Source organism: Candoia aspera, chromosome 3, assembly GCF_035149785.1.
Source record: "Candoia aspera isolate rCanAsp1 chromosome 3, rCanAsp1.hap2, whole genome shotgun sequence".
In the NCBI taxonomy this organism is placed as follows: domain Eukaryota; kingdom Metazoa; phylum Chordata; class Lepidosauria; order Squamata; family Boidae; genus Candoia; species Candoia aspera.
In genome coordinates, this window is record NC_086155.1 from 42990328 (window position 1) to 43010056 (window position 19729).

Sequence of the window (19729 nt, forward strand, 5' to 3'; positions counted from 1 at the left end):
GCTGCTTTTGGGGAGATAAAATAGAGGTGATCCCCATATAAGCTGCTTGCAGAGAAAAATATGGGATATAAATGCAATAAACAAACAATAAATAAATGGTTCTAGGAGTTTGTATTTTATATTTATTTATTTTATTTATTTATTTTATAAATTTATTCACTGCCCATCTCTCCCCTACGGGGGGACTCTGGGCATCTTACAATAAAACAGGATTAAAATTACCTGAGGGATCGCCTCATCCCCCTAACATCGACCTGCCCCACCTGGTCATGCAGAGAGGGCATGCTACGAACTCCGCCGGTAAAGGAATTCCACTTGGTGGGGTCCAGGAGGCAGGCCTTCTCTGCAGTAGCTCCCGCCCTCTGGAATATTCTGCCCCCAGAGATGAGACAGGCCCATTCTCTCCTGGACTTCCGGAAGAACCTAAAAACTTGGTTCTGCTGCCTTGCCTGGGGTGGGAGGGGCACCAGTTCATCCTGGGGCAGACTATTACAGATCTCTCCCCAACAAACAAGATCTGCACTGCTGGATTTTATATTTCATATCTATTTTATTTTTATAGAGTTATTTATATTGTAATTTATGTGTTTTAATTCTGATTGTAAACCGCCCAGAATCCCCTTTTCAGGAGAGATGGGCGGTGATAGAAATTTGAAATATAAATAAATAAATAAATAAATAAATAAATAAATAATTACGTTAAAAACTATTACAATACAAAAATACAAAAATAATAAAATCTACATGGCGAAAACATCTTAATCAGTCCTTGAGTCTAATAGGCCCCTCAGAATCACTTTATGGTGCTAGCCATCCCCAGGATATTCCAAAGGGTGGGAGCTACAGCAGAGAAGGCATGCTTCCAAGACCCTGCTAGATGAAATTCTTTTATAGATGGGGTCTGTAACATGCCCTCCCTGCATGACTGGATGAGGCGGGTCGATGTAATAGGGATGAGATGGTCCCTCAGATATCCTGGACCCATGCCATGTAGGGCTTTAAAGGTGATGACCGACACCTTGAATTGGACTCAGAAGCAAACTGGGACCCAGTGCAGCTCACACAACAAAGGTGGTATGTGTACAAATCTTGGGACACCCAAGATTGTCCATGTGGCCGCATTCTGGATCAGCTGTAGCTTCCGGATATTCTTCAAGGGTAGCCCCATGAAGAGCACATTACATTAATCTATATGGGAGATGACCAAGGCATGAGTGACCATTTGGAGGGCCTCTTGGTCCAGAAAAGGGCATAACTGGCGCACAACACAAAGTTGCGCAAAGGCCTTCCTGGCCACAACTGCTACGTGCTCTTCAAGCAGGAGTCCTGAGTCCAAGATGACCCCCAGGTTGCACACCGGGTCTGTCTGGGGCAGTGCAACCCCATCCAGCACTAAAGATGACAGGTTCCTGGCACGTGAGGTGCCGTTAATCCATAGCCACTCTGTCTTACTAGGGTTCAGTCAAAGCCTGTTGTTCCCCATCCAGGCCCCCACAGCCCCCAGACAATCGGAAAGGGTGGTCACGGTGTCACTTACTTCACCCAGGATGGAGATGTACAACTGAGTATCATCAGCATACTGATGATACCTCATCCCATGGTGACGGATGATCTCGCCCAGTGGTTTCATGTAGATTTTGAAAAGGAGAGGGGAGAGTACTGATCCCTGCAGCACCCCACAAAGAAGGGGCCATGGGGCCAATCTCTCCTCCCCTATCAACACCAATTGGGACCAGCCCTGGAGGAAGGAGGTGAACCAGTGCAAGACTATGCCGCCCACCCCCATCTCCCTGAGCCGACCCAAACGGATACCATGGTCGATGGTATTGAAAGCCACTGAGAGGTCAAGGAGAGCCAGGATGGATGCACTCCCTCCATCCTGCTCCCACCAGAGATCATCCATAAGTGCGACCAATGCCGTTTCCGTCCCATAACCGGGCCTGAAACCTGACTGAAAGGGGTCTAGATAATCCGTTTCATTCAGGATCCTTTGGAGCGGCAACGCCACCACTTTCTCAACCACTTTCCCCAAAAAGGGGAGGTGGGAGACTGGGTGAAAGTTGTCCAATACGCTGGGGTCCAGTGATGGTTTCTTGAGGAGGGGGCACACCAGCACCTCTTTGAAGGCTGCCGGAAATACCCCCTCTCTCAAGGATGCATTTACCATCGCCTGGACCCAACCCCATGTCCCCTCCCAAGCTGCCTTCACCAGCCAGGAGGGGCATGGATCTAATTGGCAAGTGGTGGTGTTTACAGTCCGGAGGATCCTGTCCACTTCCTCAGGCTCAACAGGATCAAACCGTTCTCAGATAACAGAGTAAGAACGTTCCCCGGGCATCTCCACAGATACTGCCTCATGCTCAGAATCCAACTTGGAGCGAATCTGAGCGATTTTATCCTGCAGATGCCCAGAAAACTCCTCAGCTCGGCCCTGTAGATGGATCTCTGGGTCTCCTTTCCCCAAAAGGGATCGGGTAATCTTAAACAGGGCCGCCAAGCGGCATTCTGCAGATGCAATAAGAGCGGAGAAATATTGATGTTTCACTGCTCTTACCGCCAAAAGGTAGGCCTTAATAGTGGCTCTAGCTTGTGTTCAGTCAGATTCGGTCTTTGTCTTCCTCCAGCGGCACTCTGGGCGTCTCTTAATCCTCTTCAGAACTCTCAGCTCCTCCATAAACCACAATGAGTGTTGGGTTCGATGGGATAAGAGAGGCTGCACAGGCACGATCCTGTCCAAGGCCCCAGCCACTTCCCTATTCCAGGCGGCAGCCAGGGCCTCCGCTGGACCGTGCAGCAGATCCTTGGGTATAACCCCCAGCTCCCTCTGAAACCCTACTGGGTCCATTAGTCGCTGGGGGCAGACCAATCGAATAGGTCCTGCCTCCCTGCGGAGGGGGGTGGCATAGGAGAATCTCAGGCTCACCAGGGCATGATCTGACCATGACAAAGGGGAGAGATGTACTTCTCCCCTCAGATCACACTGCCATTGCTCCGACAAGAAAACTAAGTCTGGGGTGAGGCCACTGTCCTGAGTTGGGTCTCGGATAATCTGAATCAGGTCTATGGCTGCCATGGTGGTCATGAACTCCCGAACTGTCTCCGAGGCACACCCCAGAGAAGGCAGGTCAAAATCCCCCAGAACCATAAGTCTGGGGAACTCCACCATGAACCCTGAGATGGCCTCCAGCAGCTCAGGCAGGGAGGTTGCTACACAGCAGAGAGGCTGGTACACTAGCAACACCCCCAACTGTTCCTGAGAACCCAACTTGAAAAACAGGGTCTCACACCCGATCACTTGTGGAGCATGGCCCCTGAAGGCCACGAGAGATTCCCGGATGACAACAGCCACCCCTCCTCCCCTGCCCTGAGATTTCAGCTGGTGCCATACTCGAAACCCGGCTGGGCCCAGCAATGAATTTAGCAATGAAATGAAACAAATTATAATTTATCACAAGCAGATGCTCAGTGCAATCAAATAAAATCTTGATAGGTTTCCTGTATGTTCAATGTCTTCACCAGCAACTATACAGAAGAGCCAGGAGGATGATCAATTTTCCTAGGAAAAAGTGATAATAAAGAATTTAAAACCTTTTACTTAAGCAAGGATGGACAACCCAGAAGCTTCATACATCTTCCAGCACCAGTTTTTACCTCTTAGGATAGGTGGGTCTTAAAGTGTTGCCCAGATTTTTGGGAGTTAGGAAGATGATTTTTCATATTTGAGTTTTCCTTAAAAAAAAAAAAAATCCCCCCAAACTGGGCTGATTTTTCCCATGGAGAGATTTATGGACAAGCACTTGTTTTGTTCCTTTACCCTTTTAGCGCCCATCCCACCCACCGAATAGGGTCAAAAACTTAGTCTGCCCATTCCGGTCATAACATTGTTGTCAGAGGCTATATATAAATATGTATGTATGTGTATGTGTATGTGTATGTGTATGTGTATATGTCCCAAGCTCCAATATGTTTGAATCTACAAAGAGATCACCAGTATTTTGTTTTCTTTAATTTTTCCTCTCAGGAAGAAAATGACTTTCTAGTTGCAGAAGCAAGTTAGAAGTAAAACAGGTACAAATGTGTATGTTCATATAGACATAACAGAATAGGTCTGGGGCTAGAAGGGATAGTTGGGGAGAAATGCCATGTATGTGCTTGCTGTCTCTCCTTCCATTAGATCTTCTTTCAGCTTTTCCATTAAGAATAATAGGGTGAGGCTGCTAAGAAGAAACGGCTGGAAGAAGAACTCTGGGGGTCTTTTTCCTGCTTCTCCTGTCATTCACATTTAGGCCTCTCCTTTTCCTCTTCCAACAGTTATAAAAGCATAGGACTCCCAAAGGCAGTATCTCTACATTGCAAAATGTGTTTTATACCTTTGTGGATTTGTAATGCAAATTTTAAGATTCTTACAGTAAGATGTTCTTTATGTATGTTGATGAACATAAATAAAGCATGGGCTTTATCTAGAATACGTGATCTAAACATTCTGGGACAGATAAAGCATATTCAGTCTGAGTTTGTTTGTGTGTGTGTGTGTGTGCGTGTGTATAAATATAAATATAAATATATATATATCCCGCCTTTATTATTTTTATAAATAACTCAAGGTGGGGAACATAGCTAATACTCCTTCCTCCTCCTCTTTTCCCCACAACAACAGCCCTGTGAGGTGGGTTGGGCTGAGGGAGAGTGACTGGCCCAAGGTCACCCAGCCGGCTTTCGTGCCTAAGGTGGGACTAGAACTCAGTCTCCTGGTTTCTAGCCCAGCACCTTAACCACTAGACCAAACTGGTTCTCATGTCTATGTACTCCTCATAAGGTTTCATTTCTAGATCCTCTGAACTTACTCCAATTTTCCCTGAACCTTATAAATTGCGATGCTCAAGACATAACACTGTAATCCAAATGCAATCCAATCAGCATGGATACAGTGGAACTATTACTTCCTCTGGATGTGGACATAATGGTTAATGCAGCCCAAGAATTTGTTGGCCTTAGTAGTTGTTGCATCACATGGCTTGCTCACATTCAGTGAGTGTTCCACTAGAACCCCTAGGTCCTTCTCACACTCACTGCCCCCATGCCAGGTCTCCCATGTCCTATACCATATCAGTGTCTTTGATTTTTCCTGCCTAGATGCAGAACATTAATTTCTAACCAATGATCATCATACTGTTGGATTTGACTCAATGTTCAAATCCGTTGAGGTTATTTTGAATTGTGGTTTTGTCCTCTAAAGTAATGCTCCCCCCACACACAACCTCCAGCTTGGTGTTATCTGGACATTACATCTCTTCTGTTCCATCCTTTAGGCTATTTATAAAAAGTTGACTAGCATATAACCAAAGACAGAGTCCTGGAGTACCCTATTCAATATTTCCCTTCAGAAAATTGCAACTTAGTCCAACTTAGTCTTTGTTTGTCCTTACATTCCTCCTTACCCCTCTACCAAAGGCAGCTGTTGAAGACCAGAAGCTCCTTCAGAAAAACAGGTAGGCTATATGGCAGAAACCATAGAAATTCCCCTTCTGAGTGAGCAGAAATATTTTCTTCTCATATTAAGTGGTGGCACAATTCTTGATGCTGGATTTCATGATCAGTCTCTTTGTTTCCCATGTGTGGCCTTCTGGGCAAGTGGGGTATTCTTTCTCCCTAACATTTCTATTATATGATCTGCAATATTCTTGGGTTCTTGGGAGGGGCTGCAATGTGAGCTAGGATTCTGATAATGAGTTTTAGCAGATCTAAATAACTCAATCATTTTTCTTTATTAGGATTCCATTCACATGGAAGCTTTTATAAATACTTGAAGATTCCCCACTGCAGAGAATCAGACTGTCTTTGTTGGACAAGCTGATAAAGATTCAGGAAATTGTTTAGTAAACACATAGCTGCAAAGCTTTCGGTTATCTGCAAAGCAGTTCAGTTCCTCACCACTTCATAGGAAAGGCATTAAGAAAAAAGTGAATCTCTGCCTAAGATGTTTCAGGAGTAAAGTATGAAATATATTTAAGTTGCTGAAATTCCTGTAACCCTAAAAGATGTAAATGAAATTTCTGTGAGAAGTTGGAAAAGTTACTTTCAGTTAAGGCAGCTGCCAAAGTCTAACAAAGTCTTCAGTGACAACTCCAACACATCAACTGGAGAGGGAAAGGGATGTTTACCACAATGAACATGACTGAGATTGGAAAAACTGAGGTTCAAGACCTCACTTGTCTATAGAACTCAGTGGATGTGTTTATGCAGTCAAAATACATCAGGTCAAACTACATATAGAGTTCTACTGTGAGGATAAAATCAGTGGAGATCACATGTATGAGTTACCAAACAAATTGTAACAATGAATAAATATCTGTTCATCATTCATGAAAATAGAATAGCATCATCTGCACATTGAAATAGCCTGCTGTGAAATTACTTACCAAGTGCTGTAGTTTTGTTGTATCCTAAAACAGAAAAAAGGGGAAGGGAAATGAGCTAAACTTTTGAGCCTATGATACATGATCTCTCTCTCTCTCTCTCTCTGTCTCTGTAATCAACATATGCTTTCTCAATCTGGTTTATTTAAAATAACATTATTATTTATTACTAAATAGTAGGAAGCCAGTGTGATGTAGTGAATAAGGTGCTAGACTATGAGTTTGAATAGGTGAACTAAAATGAGTACACTGCAAAACAAGTGGACCCTGCAATCGAGCTGGACAAATACTAGGAACAACAATGCATTAGTAATAGTAGCAGTACTACTACTACTACTACAATTAAAAGCTTTGATTTGAAGAGTTGATTTTTTTTTTTGCTAAATTGCTCTCCATTTTAGAAGGTCTAACTATGGAAAAGCCACTTGGCACAGCAGGTAGAAATGTGTTGCTTAATACGAGAAATTGGTCTTTGTTGCATAGGTGTTATTTGGGAGGATATGAAGATTGTAGAAGTGTTTCCATATAAGCATTGCTGAATTGAAGAAAATGCCATTTTTGTTTGTCTCCTTCCCTTTCTGAGTCTTTTATTATAAGCTGCCATAGTCAATGCAAAATCACTTCACATTCGAAAAGAAACCATCTTGCCTAAACAAGTGGAGCAGGTCATGTAATAGTTTTAGCCTTACCTGTATGACCTTTGGAAGTTGTATTTGGCATCCGTGTAGTTTCTGTTTCAGAGAAAATATTGATAAAATAAAATTAACTGTGAAAAACTCTATAGAAAATAATACAATAAACTGATTACTCAGTGCACAGAAAAATCTACAATTTACGACCGGTCGCTAAGCATCCCATGATCACATGATCGGCATTTGCAGCCTTCCCTGCTGGCTTCCCTGGAAAGTCAGTGGGGAAGCCGACAGGGAAGTTTGCAAGTTGCTGGGATACGTCTCCCCCACCCATGCACCCTCCTCAGTCCCTCTGTCCTCGCACCAGGCCGGCCACTTGTGCACCCTCCCCAACCTGCATCTCACCCCACATGCCCTCCTTGACCCATGCAGCACCTCCTGCGCATCCCCAACCCGTGCCACACCCCTGTGCACCCTTCCCCACCCGTGTGGCACCTCTCATGCACCTCCACCCACCCTTCCTGACCCATGCTACACACCCCTGCACAGCACCTCTCGCACACCCCTGCACACACCCGCAGCACCCTCACGCACCCCCTTACTCCCTCCCCTACCCAGCAGCAACCACTTACCTGCCTGCCAGCCTGACTTTGGTTGTGGGAAGCCGGCAGGAAGTCGGCTTGCCTAACAACCGTGGGATTCAGTTAACAACGGCAACCGGGACTGTAGGGATTGCTGTTGCTAAGCAATGCATTTGAATTTTATGACTACATTGCTTAGCAATGGAAATTCTGGCCCCAATTGTCATTGTAAGTTGAGAACTACCTGTAAATGTTATGTGAGGGGCATTTCAAAATAAATGTTCTCACGTCTCACATTTTTCTCATGATGGTGTCTGGAAATAGTCTTTTTTTTTTTACATTTAATTCCTTAATATTGTTGGACCTCTAGTAGTCTTTGGCTTTCTTCAGTCCTTCTAGCAGCAAACTGAGCTAACTGAGTGCCACTGGGATGGTTAAAAGTCATGTTTTGAAAGGGAAAAAGAGAAATTGTCAGGATTTTATGCTTTATTTTCTGTGTGTCTGTTTGATTGTTTCTCATAATTGCCTTTGATTTTTTAATGTGAAATTTATTGTATTTGGGCCGATCAAACTCAGTTCCTGTATGTTTCTTCATCTTTGACATTTTTGAGCTGTACAATAGATCCTTCCCACCATTCTGTCTCCCTGACAGCATTTTATGGGAGATTGATTTTGAAGAAGCTGTGTGATTTTATTAGCTATAGTCCTTATGTTATCCACCCATATTTGGGTTTACATATGACTATCTTTTTCTTATTTTTAATAGCCTTGATTTTTAAATCGTATTATTATTATAAGATTTTTATCCCACCTTTTTATATATATAATTCAAGGCAGCAAACATACTAAACCTGTACTCCTGCCTCCTATTTTTCCCCACAACAACCACCTTGTGTGGTGGGGTGGGCTGGGAGAGAGTGACTGCCCCAAATCACCCAGCTGGCTTTCATGCCTGAGGGAGGCCTAGAAGTCACAGTCTCCTGCTTCCTAGGCCAGCGCCATAGCCACTACACCAAACTGGCTGTCTATATCAGGTGCTTTTAATAAAACTCCTTGGGAAGGAGGATGGCTGTTAATGTCTGGTCACATGCCTCAAGGGCCAGAAGGAGGTGCTACAGAGTTTATTATTCTTGTTGTTGTTATTAAGCAGCGGCAGCAGCGTTATTCTCAGTTACTGGGAAGTAACAATGCTCAGGCTGTAAGGAGCTGGAGGCCAGGCGAAGGCATTCCCCCAATAAGAGGGCTCATGTCAATGGAAATAAGCTGCACCATGGCAGGACAGTAGGGCCAAAGGATGGGCAGCTCCAGAAGCTTTGAGGGAATGGACTGACGAGGCCTCTTCTCACCTCATACCTGTCATGGGCACAGCCAGGCATCCCCTGTCTGCCTCCTTTTGCTATGATATGGGGGTAGGGGTAGGATCACTGAAAATCAGGGGGTAGCCCCAAGTAATTTTTTATTGATTTTTTTTTCTTTTAAGATTTTTGGAAAGGTATTGATTGATGGCACACAGGCTGGAATCTAACTTGGACTAGGTAGATGGACAGAAGATTTTGTTACGTTTTGTTTTGGGTTGGGTTGTTTTGGTTTTTTGGTGTTTTGGGTTTGTTTGTTTTTTGCTTTTACTTACAGATTTTCTAGCAGAGACATAAAGTGAATGGCACTCCCAAAAGACATTTTTATGTTTAGCTTCTGGGTTCAACAGACTACCAAGAATAGTGGTGAGGCAGAATGCTCCTGCAGGTGATAGATTAGGAAAATGCATTTGCCTGTACAGCCAATAGAAGACATGTTAGAGCTTATGTCAGAGACCAAGACTGCTGCTGAACCTGAGGTGGGCAGACAGCTCAGTCCCCTCAGTGGGAACTATTAATTCACTGGACCTCAAGAAATTGGATAGCAAAAAAGGTCAAGCTGAAATTGCCGAAGTTAAAATGCCTTTTCCGTGGAAAGACTGGAAAAGGGAGTGGGAGTTTGCTGTGATGGGGGGTTGTCTCTATGTCATGATACTTGGGAAGCTTTAACAGAGCACCTATGGTGCCTCTGCCACCAGAAAAAAAGGCCAGGAGTCAGCCAAATGGATTTCCTGGTCCCGACAGCAAGTGATCACACAGGGCCTCCATCTCTGGAAACCAGTGAGTCATATGAAGAGACACAGAGGGAATGGAAGACCAAGTTTGGGCTATGAGCATAGCAATGAAGGGTAAGGCTAGGTACCTCAGGAAACAGAGGGTGGACAAGCTCACCCAGAGTTCCTAAGCAGTTAGACATTACCACATAGACACTTTGGAATGAAGGCAGCATGCACATCAGGTGGGATATCTCACAATGCAGGTCCTATATTTATTGTGCAATTCTAAGTTATCAATGCAATTATCATACAGCACTTTCCTAGCCAAGATTCTTAACAATCATCTCCTAATAAAATTAATTCAGTTGTGTTGAATCATCTGTGTGAAATTTGTTCTGATTTTTTTTTCTTGATAATATATGAAAATATCTTTGCTGCCCTTGTGCATCAGAGCCATGCCACTAAAACATTACATTTCTGTTATGAATGTATCTCCAATGCAGTCTCACCATTGCCTGGGACCAGTTCCACTGCTTATTTGGCAAATTAATTCTCTGTTTCTGTATTGGGTTAAAAAGGTGTTTTGCTGTTTTGTTACTTGGCTTTCAGTCATTTTGGAACTCCTCACTTTCGTAACGAAAAAGCCAACTGGCAAAGTATACAGAAACATCCTGCTTCATTTGAAAAACTGATCTTTTTGTCATTTGGAGGGATACAAACATTAATTTGCCTACAGCAATACAATATGTCATCTATGATCAACATTTTAGCCTTACCTTTATCACGTCTGAGAGTTGTACTTCGCGTATGTGTAGCTTCTGTTTGAGAGAAAGAGTTGATTAAACATGGTTTAGAAATTTGCTATGAAAGTGATAGAGAAAGAATGAACTGAGCTTCTCAGTGCACAGAAAAATATATCATTAATTGCACACAGAAATAGAAGAGCACTAAACAAGTCTATTTTTGTGGATGACCTATAAACAGAACAATATATTCCGATTTCTGTTCCTTTCCCCCTTTTCCTTGATAATTTGAATCTCATTTTGCTGACCTTCCTAGTTAAACCTGAAATGTCACTGAAACATTTCATTTTTGTTGTGAATGTAATTTCTTCACTGTCTGTAATTCTTTGAGCACCAGTTCCACTATTTCACTGGCAAACTATTATTCCATCTTCTCTTACTGTATCCATGCTGCTAGGAACCATAAGACGGTATACCACTATGTCAGAGTTAAGGGTAATATCCCACTGATCTTTTCTTTTTGTAACTAATCATGATAAAATAAATTTTATTTAATTATTTAATTAATTAATGGACGGATGGATGGATGGATGGATGGATTGCAAGTCTGCCTGGCTCCAAAACGACTCTGGCAGGTTACAATATTTAAAAGAATGCATAATTTAAAAGAAACACGACTGCATGGACAAAGCCACATAAATAACATCCAGAAAAATCTAACAGGGGTGCCACAAACACCCTAACCCCAGGCCTGGGAACAGAGCCAGGTTTAAGAGGCTTCTGGGACATTTGAAGAGGGGAAACCAAATGTACCCAGGGGGCATGCTGTTTCAGAGAGTGGGGGCTGCGACGGAGAAGGCATGCTTCCTCAGTCCCACAAGTTGACCACGTTTAACTGAAGGGACCCAGAGCACACCCATTCTGCCAGATCATACCAGATGGACAGAAACATTTGGAGATAGGCAAAAGTCAACTGGTAACCAATGTTGCTTGCAAAGCAGAGATGATACATGGGCACAATGAGGAGCAGCCATTACTGCCTGTGCCACTGCATTTTGAACCAGCTGTAGCTTCCAGCTGGCCTTCAAGGGCAGCCCCATGTAGTGCGCACTGCAGTGGTCCAGTCATGAGGTGACTAGGGCATGAGTGGCTGTGTGAAAAGGGGTAAAGGGCAGCGCCTGTGTTTTCTCAATTAAATCCCTTAGTGTATTGAGCACAGCATGCAGTCTGCAGTATGTTTTGCCCAGGCCTCAGTACTTAAGTGTGCATACAAGTGCCCGCCATGAAACTGGGGATCTCTGTTTAATGATTGCAGATAGCTTAAGTATGGGTGAAACTGAGCTCAAAGCTCAGAAGAAAAAGATGTTTCCATCTACTGAATACCCATATTAGGCTACAGATATAAGCTGCTAAGGGAGCTATTGCTTTTATACTTCTTCTCAGAAAATAGATAAAGTCTAAACACATATGAAAGATAACATATCATATGACACATAGCAAGGCACTTTTCACGCAAAGGTTTTGTACAAGTGTGCAAACTATATTATTTATAGTACTCAATAGGGGATCATAAACACCCTCTGCAGGCCAAAAAAGAAAATTAATATCAAGCCGAAAACAAGAGTCATCCCTACTTGTAAGAACAGCAACCTGAATCCTGTCATTTTGCCAAGGCTTTCCAGTAGTTGGCTTCTTTTCAATTGTTTGGAGGCTACACACTCCTTTTCCATTTGTCTTTTGGGTCATAGACTATAATTTAGCCTTTGGTTGGGTTTTTTTTTTGTTTTGGTGTTTTGAACTCCTTTTGGAGGGTGGGAGTTTTTAAACCGAAAACTCCTGCTAGAATATGCCGTTAGCCCCACCATATGCTATTTAGAACAACCGTTGGGGACCTACACATGTAATTGCGGTCTAGAATTACTTAAGCATTGCAGCCAAATCATGGCTGTCTGGGGAATTCTGGGAGTTGAAGTCCACACGTCTTCAAGTTGCCAAGGTTGAGAAACACTGCTCTATCCCTTCCCTACCTCCAGTTTTCTGTTTCCTCCAGCAACAACAGCATTTGAGAGCTCCATGCATTCTCAGTCTTCTGTGGGTTGTTTCTGGAAGTTTCTCACGCCCCCTACCCCCTTCCCCCACAGAATTACTTGTACTATTTCCCCAAGCATGGTGTCTGTCTGCCTGTCTTATTTCTCAGGACTTATATAGTTTTGGCTGTATCACTGTCGTACGTCAGCATGTGACAATGCTACCAGGATATCTAAACAGGGGGATTCACATGAAATCTTAGGCATGGAAAGAGTACATGGGCCAGACTGCATGAGCTACAGGCATTCCCTGTTGCCAGTGCCAGTGCCCAGGAAATGCAAGTTCCGAGCGTAGGTGCAAGAAGCTTCTCTATGCGAGGAAAGACTAGGAGCTAATCTCCCTTTTGTATGGAGAACTTCTCTGTAAGTATAGAAATATTTCCAACAACCTAGTCAACACTTCTTAACACCTGAACCTCATTAATGGTTCTGTGACATTCTAACTCACCCGTTGTCACAGTTTTCTTATCTTCTGCATGGACAGTGGTGGACGTCATAACTCTACTTGTGGGGAAAGGTTGAGTGGTAGAGGGAATAACTGGGGGAAACAGAAAATGATGATTTCAGAGTAGTCAGGCAGAATGTTCCATATTAAAGATCCACCCAACTGTTCTGCAAGACTGTAAGAGTGTTACCTTTGACACATTTGGGGATGGCAGGAACCCACGAACTGTTAGCCCCACATTTAATATACAGGCTTCCCAGTGCAGAATAGCCAGGATTACATTCAAAGCTGATACCGTCATTATAGGTATATGAAGGATTAGGTAAATTCACTAACTGTCCATTTTCCACTTCTGGTCGATCACATTTGACTTCTGAAAAGAGAAAGTAGCATTTAAAAGAAACCAGCCTAGAGCAACAGCTTTGGGGCTAAATAAAAAACAAACAAGAGCTGTGAAGCCAATTTAGTGGCCTGTTTGAACCCCTGAAATGGAGCAGAGCTTATAACACAGCTGAGAAGCTGGCACAGATAAAAGAAAATTATCTTAGATAGCTTCAGTGAGCATGTCAGAGAAACACAGGTTATTGATCTTACTCATTCAGCCCTCCCAAGCATAAAGAATTACACGCTTAGACAGATTAGGTTAAGACGTAAAAAGAATCTTACTGACTTTATTCTTTGTTGTTCTGTTACATCCATCTTGGTGGAAAAGGTGAAGTTCCTTTGTTCTTTTCTTTCTAAATACTTAGTTTTGCCCTAAACCCTAAGCCCTATTTTGCTGCCAAGGGCTGTGTGAAAGAAAGGGGCAAATCCTTCATCAAGGCCCGAGCACATGGCCCTGATGAATGGAGAGCAGAGCAGCATGCTTGCTTCTCCCCCAGTGGAAGAAGAAGAAAGAGAGGGAGAGGAAGTGGGAGTGGCAACAAACAGCTTCCTCAGAGTTGCATTGTGGGACAACTCAATTTACATGCTAATTCACATGCTAATGAGGCATGCTGGATTTGCCAGGACTTCCAACAAGCTGGCCCTTGGCTAAAGAGGGTATGTAACCAGCATTTGCTTTTCTTTCTTCTCACCCTGAGAATCAGTCCCCCACTGTTTCCAGGTCTTCCAACAAGCTGGCCCTTGGCTAAAGAGGATATGTAACCAGCATTTGCTTTTCTTTCTTCTCACCCTGAGAATCAGTCCCCCACTGTTTCCAGGCCTTCCAACAACAGTTGCCTCCTCTCTCTGAGCACGTCTGCAGCAGCACACTCCATTTCCACTGCGGATGGAACTGAGAGGAACAACATTGTTCTCTCCAGCAAGCCAGATCTGGGTTGTTTGGATGGCATTGTAAGCAGTTCACCAAAATCGCACAGCATGAGAAAAAATTAATATTGCTGCTTAACTGGGGGTGCAGTGGGGGCAACATCAATATGTAAACTATTCAGGCTGAGGCTGAAGGCTAGTATCTGATATGAAGCCACTACAAGGTAGTATTCAGTTAGTATTTTTGCAGTTAGTTTTTATTTCCACCAAGTACATGATTTACTTTACTGTTACTACTGCACATTTTCACATTTTTAAGTTGGGTTGCTTATCCAACCAAGAAACTATGTTGGAAGACCATTACTAGTTATTACTGCAGAAAGTAAAAACCTCTGTTATTTTGCAAGCAATGACCAAAAACAGATGAACTCAACATAAAAAAAAAATTGTTCATAACGAATCTAAACGTTATCCCTTCCAATAGGACCTAATAGTCACCAACTTCAGCTTAATCCAAATTCATGTATTATGTAATGATTTGCTTCCTGCAAGAATTTTATTTACCAGCAACAGAAATTTAAAAAGCAATTCAACAAATTAGAGGTTAAAAGCGATTCAATTTTTCCTTACGTTTACATTCAGGGGCAGGTGAATTCCACTCTCCATTTAGACCATCTTCTGCAACTATGCATCTGATCGTTGAATTTCCAATTAGGGAGAAATCACGGTCACAGCGATAGATTACCAGTGATTCATAGTCATATTCATCATTAGGATGAGGATCAAAGTATCCATTGAGAATTTTGTCAGGACGAGGACAAGGGATGCCTGGGGGAGAGAATGGTTTCTTTGAATTCACCTTTTAATTAGAATTACAGTTACACTTTGGCGCTGAAGAAAGTTCTGGCTGTTTCATTCAAGGGGCTACTGCAGTCAAGTAAATAAACACCCTGGGAAACGTTCTCCTTCCACCAGCTGAAAGCAAAGAGCTCACTTTGTCTGTGGCAGAGGAGAAATCGTATCACTGCAGAGGATTCCTAAAACCAAACTGACTCTGTCCAGTTCATGGGTGGGGTTTTGTTACCCAGGTACTGCTGTAGTCAAAGGCTACAGCCGTAAAAGGGGATATGCTAAGGTCCATAGGATTGATCACATTTTCAGGATAATGGTAGGATTGAGAGAGACCTATTTTTGAGATATTGGGGAGTAACTGCAACATACAATAGGCAACAATGGGACTGACTGATAAATAAGATGAAGACATATAAACTATCGTAGAACATGGTGAGGCTGATTATACATAATTTAGTTGATAAATTTATCTTCTCCTAATCTTGGTCAAAAAGCAGTAGCATTCCTGCAAAAAATTTGTGGAACGCTTCCAATTCTTAGGAACAGCAATAGGTTGTTAAATAAAGAAAGCCATGGAGATTTCAGGATGAAGGACTGCAGCGTTACATTACTTAGTTACACAAGCCTGCTGAAGGAGATCCTCTCTGCTCTTTACGCATTCAGGAATCCTCAGCTGCCTTAGGTTATTCCACCTTATATCTTGCCCTAGACAGAACACTAACTGTTTGGAAGCTGTACCAAAAACCACTGGAATAAACTTTAATAACTTTAAAGCAAAATCTCTTACGTTGGCAAAATGGGAAATTGCTGTTCCAGGCAACCCTGCCATTGCTCAGAATACACTTAAGGGTAGCTCCACCAATAAGTCTAAACCTGAAGAAAAAGAGAAACAATCAGAATACAGATTTCTATATCCCACCCTATATTGTTATCTCTTAAGAATCACAACACAATAACAGTAAAAATGGTTAAAGAAAATGAAGTATTAAAGCAGTTGGAGTCCCGTGAAGCAGTTTTTAAAAAGGAGTGGTTAAATAAGTCTCATGCAAGCAGAACAAGAAGCTGTCTAGGTTGAATGTTCCATAGTTGGGACAAAAAGACTCATTTAGTTCCTTTCTAAATGATTTATAACCGCTCAGAGTCCCTCTTTGGGGTGAGATGGGAGGTAATACAAATTTGAAAAATAAATAAAGAAAAGAGAAGAAATTATATTTATATCTAAACACAATGGGTGGATGCACTTGTCTTGATTTATATATTTTTCAAAAGTGTTCCAAAACTTAGGTGGCAGTACTGTCTACATATATTTACATTTAAGAACGAACAAGGTGAAAGGTCCCCAGTGCAAGCATTGAGTCATGTCTGACCCTTTGGAGGGACACCGCTTTTGTGACCTTTTCCTGGCAGACTATAGCGGGGTGGTTTGCCATTGCCTTCCCCAGTTGTCACCTTCCCCAGCAAGCTGGGTACCCATTTGCCGGCCTCGGAAGGATGGAAGGCTGAGTTGACCTGAGCCAGCTACCTGAGGATCCAGCTTCCGCTGGGATCAAACTCAGGTCGTGGCAAGAGTTTTGCTTGCAAAACTGCTGCCTACCATTCTGCTCCATATGAGGCTGCACATTTAAGGATACCAATTTTAAAAAAGGCTTAATTTTATTTTAAACTGATTGTTGTGGCTATTATTTCTTAGGTAACTATTTTAAGAGATGAACCACAACTCACCCATGTGTACAGGAGAAAGTTACATTACCACCAAGGCGGATGTCATCATCAGCATCAGCATCTGCCTTGCCGTTCTCTATAATTGGAGGGGGACATTTTTTCCCTAGAAGAATAATTAGCACTTACGTTATTATGAACTGTCACAGTTTAGTGTAAAAGTGATGCAGATCTGACATATCAGAGGATGGGAAACACAGGTCCCCACAGAGAGTACATCAGTCATGGGGGAACGCAGCAGTTCTATATCTGGGATATAATGCAAATCTAAATCCAGCCTGCTTCAACAGGCTTTTCTTGCTCCCTCCCCAGAGAGATGTGAGACCCTCCAGGGTAACAGAGGCACCTGCAGAATCAGAGGCTTGCATCAAAATGACAAAAGCAGCTTTGTGCTGTTGCAATGCAGGGCTGCCCCTTTCATATCCTTCTGTGACGTCATAAAACATTTTATTTATTTACTTATATATTTCTCACATTTCTTCACTGCGCATCCCTCCAAGTGACTCTGGGCAGTTTACAATTCAATTAAAATATCAAGAGATTAAAATCATAACAAGAGCATCATAAAAATATAAATATAAAATATAAAATCCCAGATGGACAAACAAAGAATTTTGATAAAATTCTTCGGGGCCGCATTACAGTGCCAACCACCCCCTCCTGCCTCAAGTGAGGTGGCAAAGCGAGGATTTCATTCCCTTTCACAAGGCTGGGAGAGTGGGGTCCTGCCTTACCTCTGGGGGTATAGTGTTCCACAGGGTGGGGGCCACGGCAGAGAAGGCCCTCTTCCTGGACCCTGCCAATTGGCAATTTCTCATGGACAGGGTCCATAGCATGCCCTCTCTGCTTGACTGAGTGGGACAGGTCGATGTAACGGGGGTGAGGCAGTCCATCACGTAACCTGGACCCATGCCACGTAGGGCTTTAAAGGTAGTAACCAACATCTTGAATTGGACCCAGAAGCAGACTGGCACCCAATGCAGCTCGTGCAGCAAATGGGTTATATGTGCCCTTCTAGGGGCTACTAAGACTGCTTGCGTGGCCGCATTCTGAACCAGCTGTAGCTTCCGGATGCTCTTCAGGGGTAGCCCCATGTAAAGCATGTTGCAGTAGTCTATATGGGAGATGACCAGGGCGTGAGTGACTGACTTCTTGATGACTTCTTTCAATCGGGGACTGGGCCCAGCCCTATCCAGGACCCCCAGCTCCAGACCCCAGTTTCCAGCCAGAGCGCCCAAGTGTACATGAGGAAACCCTCTGAGCAGAGCAGGAATGCATCTAAATGCTGGGGCTCACTTGCCACTGAACAGGAACAGAAGCATTGGCCCACCCCTACTCCCTGCCCATCCCTCTGGCTGGCCTTCCATGGGCTGCCCAATTTTTTGTTGCAGTCACAGCAATTTCATATTAACCTTGCTACCCCTAAACTACCACTGAGGATTAGATGCCCAAGTACCCCGGCTTTCAGGGAAGGATTCTGCCCAGACAGGAGATGCCTTCCACTCTCAGTGCCAATCACCTGGGTGCCTCTTCCAATGTCCCTGCTTACAATGGCTCTGCTTTCAAGGGGAGCTCCTGGCCAGGGCCGCAACTCGGGGGGCGGGCAAGCAGGGCATGTGCCCCGGGCGCCATGCCGGGGGGGGGGCAAAATGAACACTGGGAGGGTGCCAAAATGGGTGTGGAATCCCTGTTTGCCCCAGGTGACACAGACCCTAGTTGCGGCCCTGCTCCTGGCAAAGACACCAAGGAAGTAAGGTGCTGCCTCCTTTTAAGGCCAGAAACTGTTTGACTTACCCTACTTCTCAAAGCTACAACACAGTAATTTAGAAACTGGTTTTAGTTGGACCATCAGCAAATGAAGACCGGAATCCAGAACATGTGATAGAGCTTTTTAGAAGGTTGAACTCTGACCACAAATTATCCATTCTCTGAAGGTTAGACTGCTGCCCACACAAAGTAATTTTCAGAATGGATTTAAAATATTGGTTTTCCTTAGTTAATTTGATTAATAACTCAGCGTATATGTTAGAATGGTAAGGTTCTCAGGTAGGATATATAAACTACTAAAGTTGCTTGTTTTTGTATTTTTACTGAATTTCATAATGATGTTTTGGCAGACCAGATGAAGGGTGAGATTTAAGAAAAGTAAATACATGTGATACAGATGGTATTTTTTCAAAAATAGAACTATCATGAAGATACTCACCCTGACAAAATACTGAAACTTCAGACCATTTTGAAGTGCTCAGACATTTAATTGAAGGATTGATTCCAGGTATATATTCATAACCTGTGATGCAACTGTATGTCAGGACAGTCCCAACTGGGTAGCTTTCTTTCAGAGTGTCTCCCTTTAGTGACGAATAGGGGGGTGGTTCTGGAGAGGTACAGTTACCTGGAGCATGATAAGAAAGTTTTCAAGCAGGAGTGGTAAGGAGAGATCTATAATGAAACTGTAGAACGATTTATAAAGCCACAAACTATTTTCTTATGCTTCTTTCTTACAAATTATTGTAGTTAAATTTGGTGACCTAAGGCCAGCTGCAAGAACCTTCTTTGTTTTTCCATTTGTATTGTACCGGGACAATTCCCAGCAAAGCCAACAGTGAACGCCAAGATATTGTTTATCTAAAGGTATTGGGAATTCTCATGCATTGCACTGTAAGAGGCAGAATTTCAGGTTGCCTTAAAGAGCTATAAAATCTGATGCGCCAAGATTGCGCATTCTGGGGTATCTGTTAGGAAAATCTCCCCAGTGTTACATGAATCTCATGCAAGAAAGCAGCATTTGAATGGGTGACTAAAGAAAAGGGGGCCATATATGAAGATTCCCCATCTGAGGCCCTTTATGTTTATCAAGTACAACAGGATGCACTTCTACCCACTAACTGACCCAGGAGGCTGAAGGAAGGTTTCAACATTGGTTGATTTA

The 19729-nt window shown here is 43.3% G+C and overlaps 1 protein-coding gene across 1 annotated transcript in view; it reads right to left on the reverse strand.

Annotated features, from left to right (window-relative positions):
* Window positions 1-3477: 3477 nt before the first annotated feature.
* Window positions 3478-19729, reverse strand: part of LOC134493159 (complement component receptor 1-like protein) — a 36539-nt gene continuing 20287 nt past the window's right edge. Inside the window, exons 9-12 of the mRNA XM_063297471.1 lie at window positions 10477-10518; window positions 7106-7147; window positions 6420-6443; window positions 3478-3556 (exon numbers count right to left, since the gene is read on the reverse strand). Of these exons, the coding sequence (XP_063153541.1) occupies window positions 3513-3556; window positions 6420-6443; window positions 7106-7147; window positions 10477-10518 (152 nt within the window). The 3' untranslated portion in view covers window positions 3478-3512. The remainder of the gene's footprint in view (window positions 3557-6419; window positions 6444-7105; window positions 7148-10476; window positions 10519-19729) is intronic.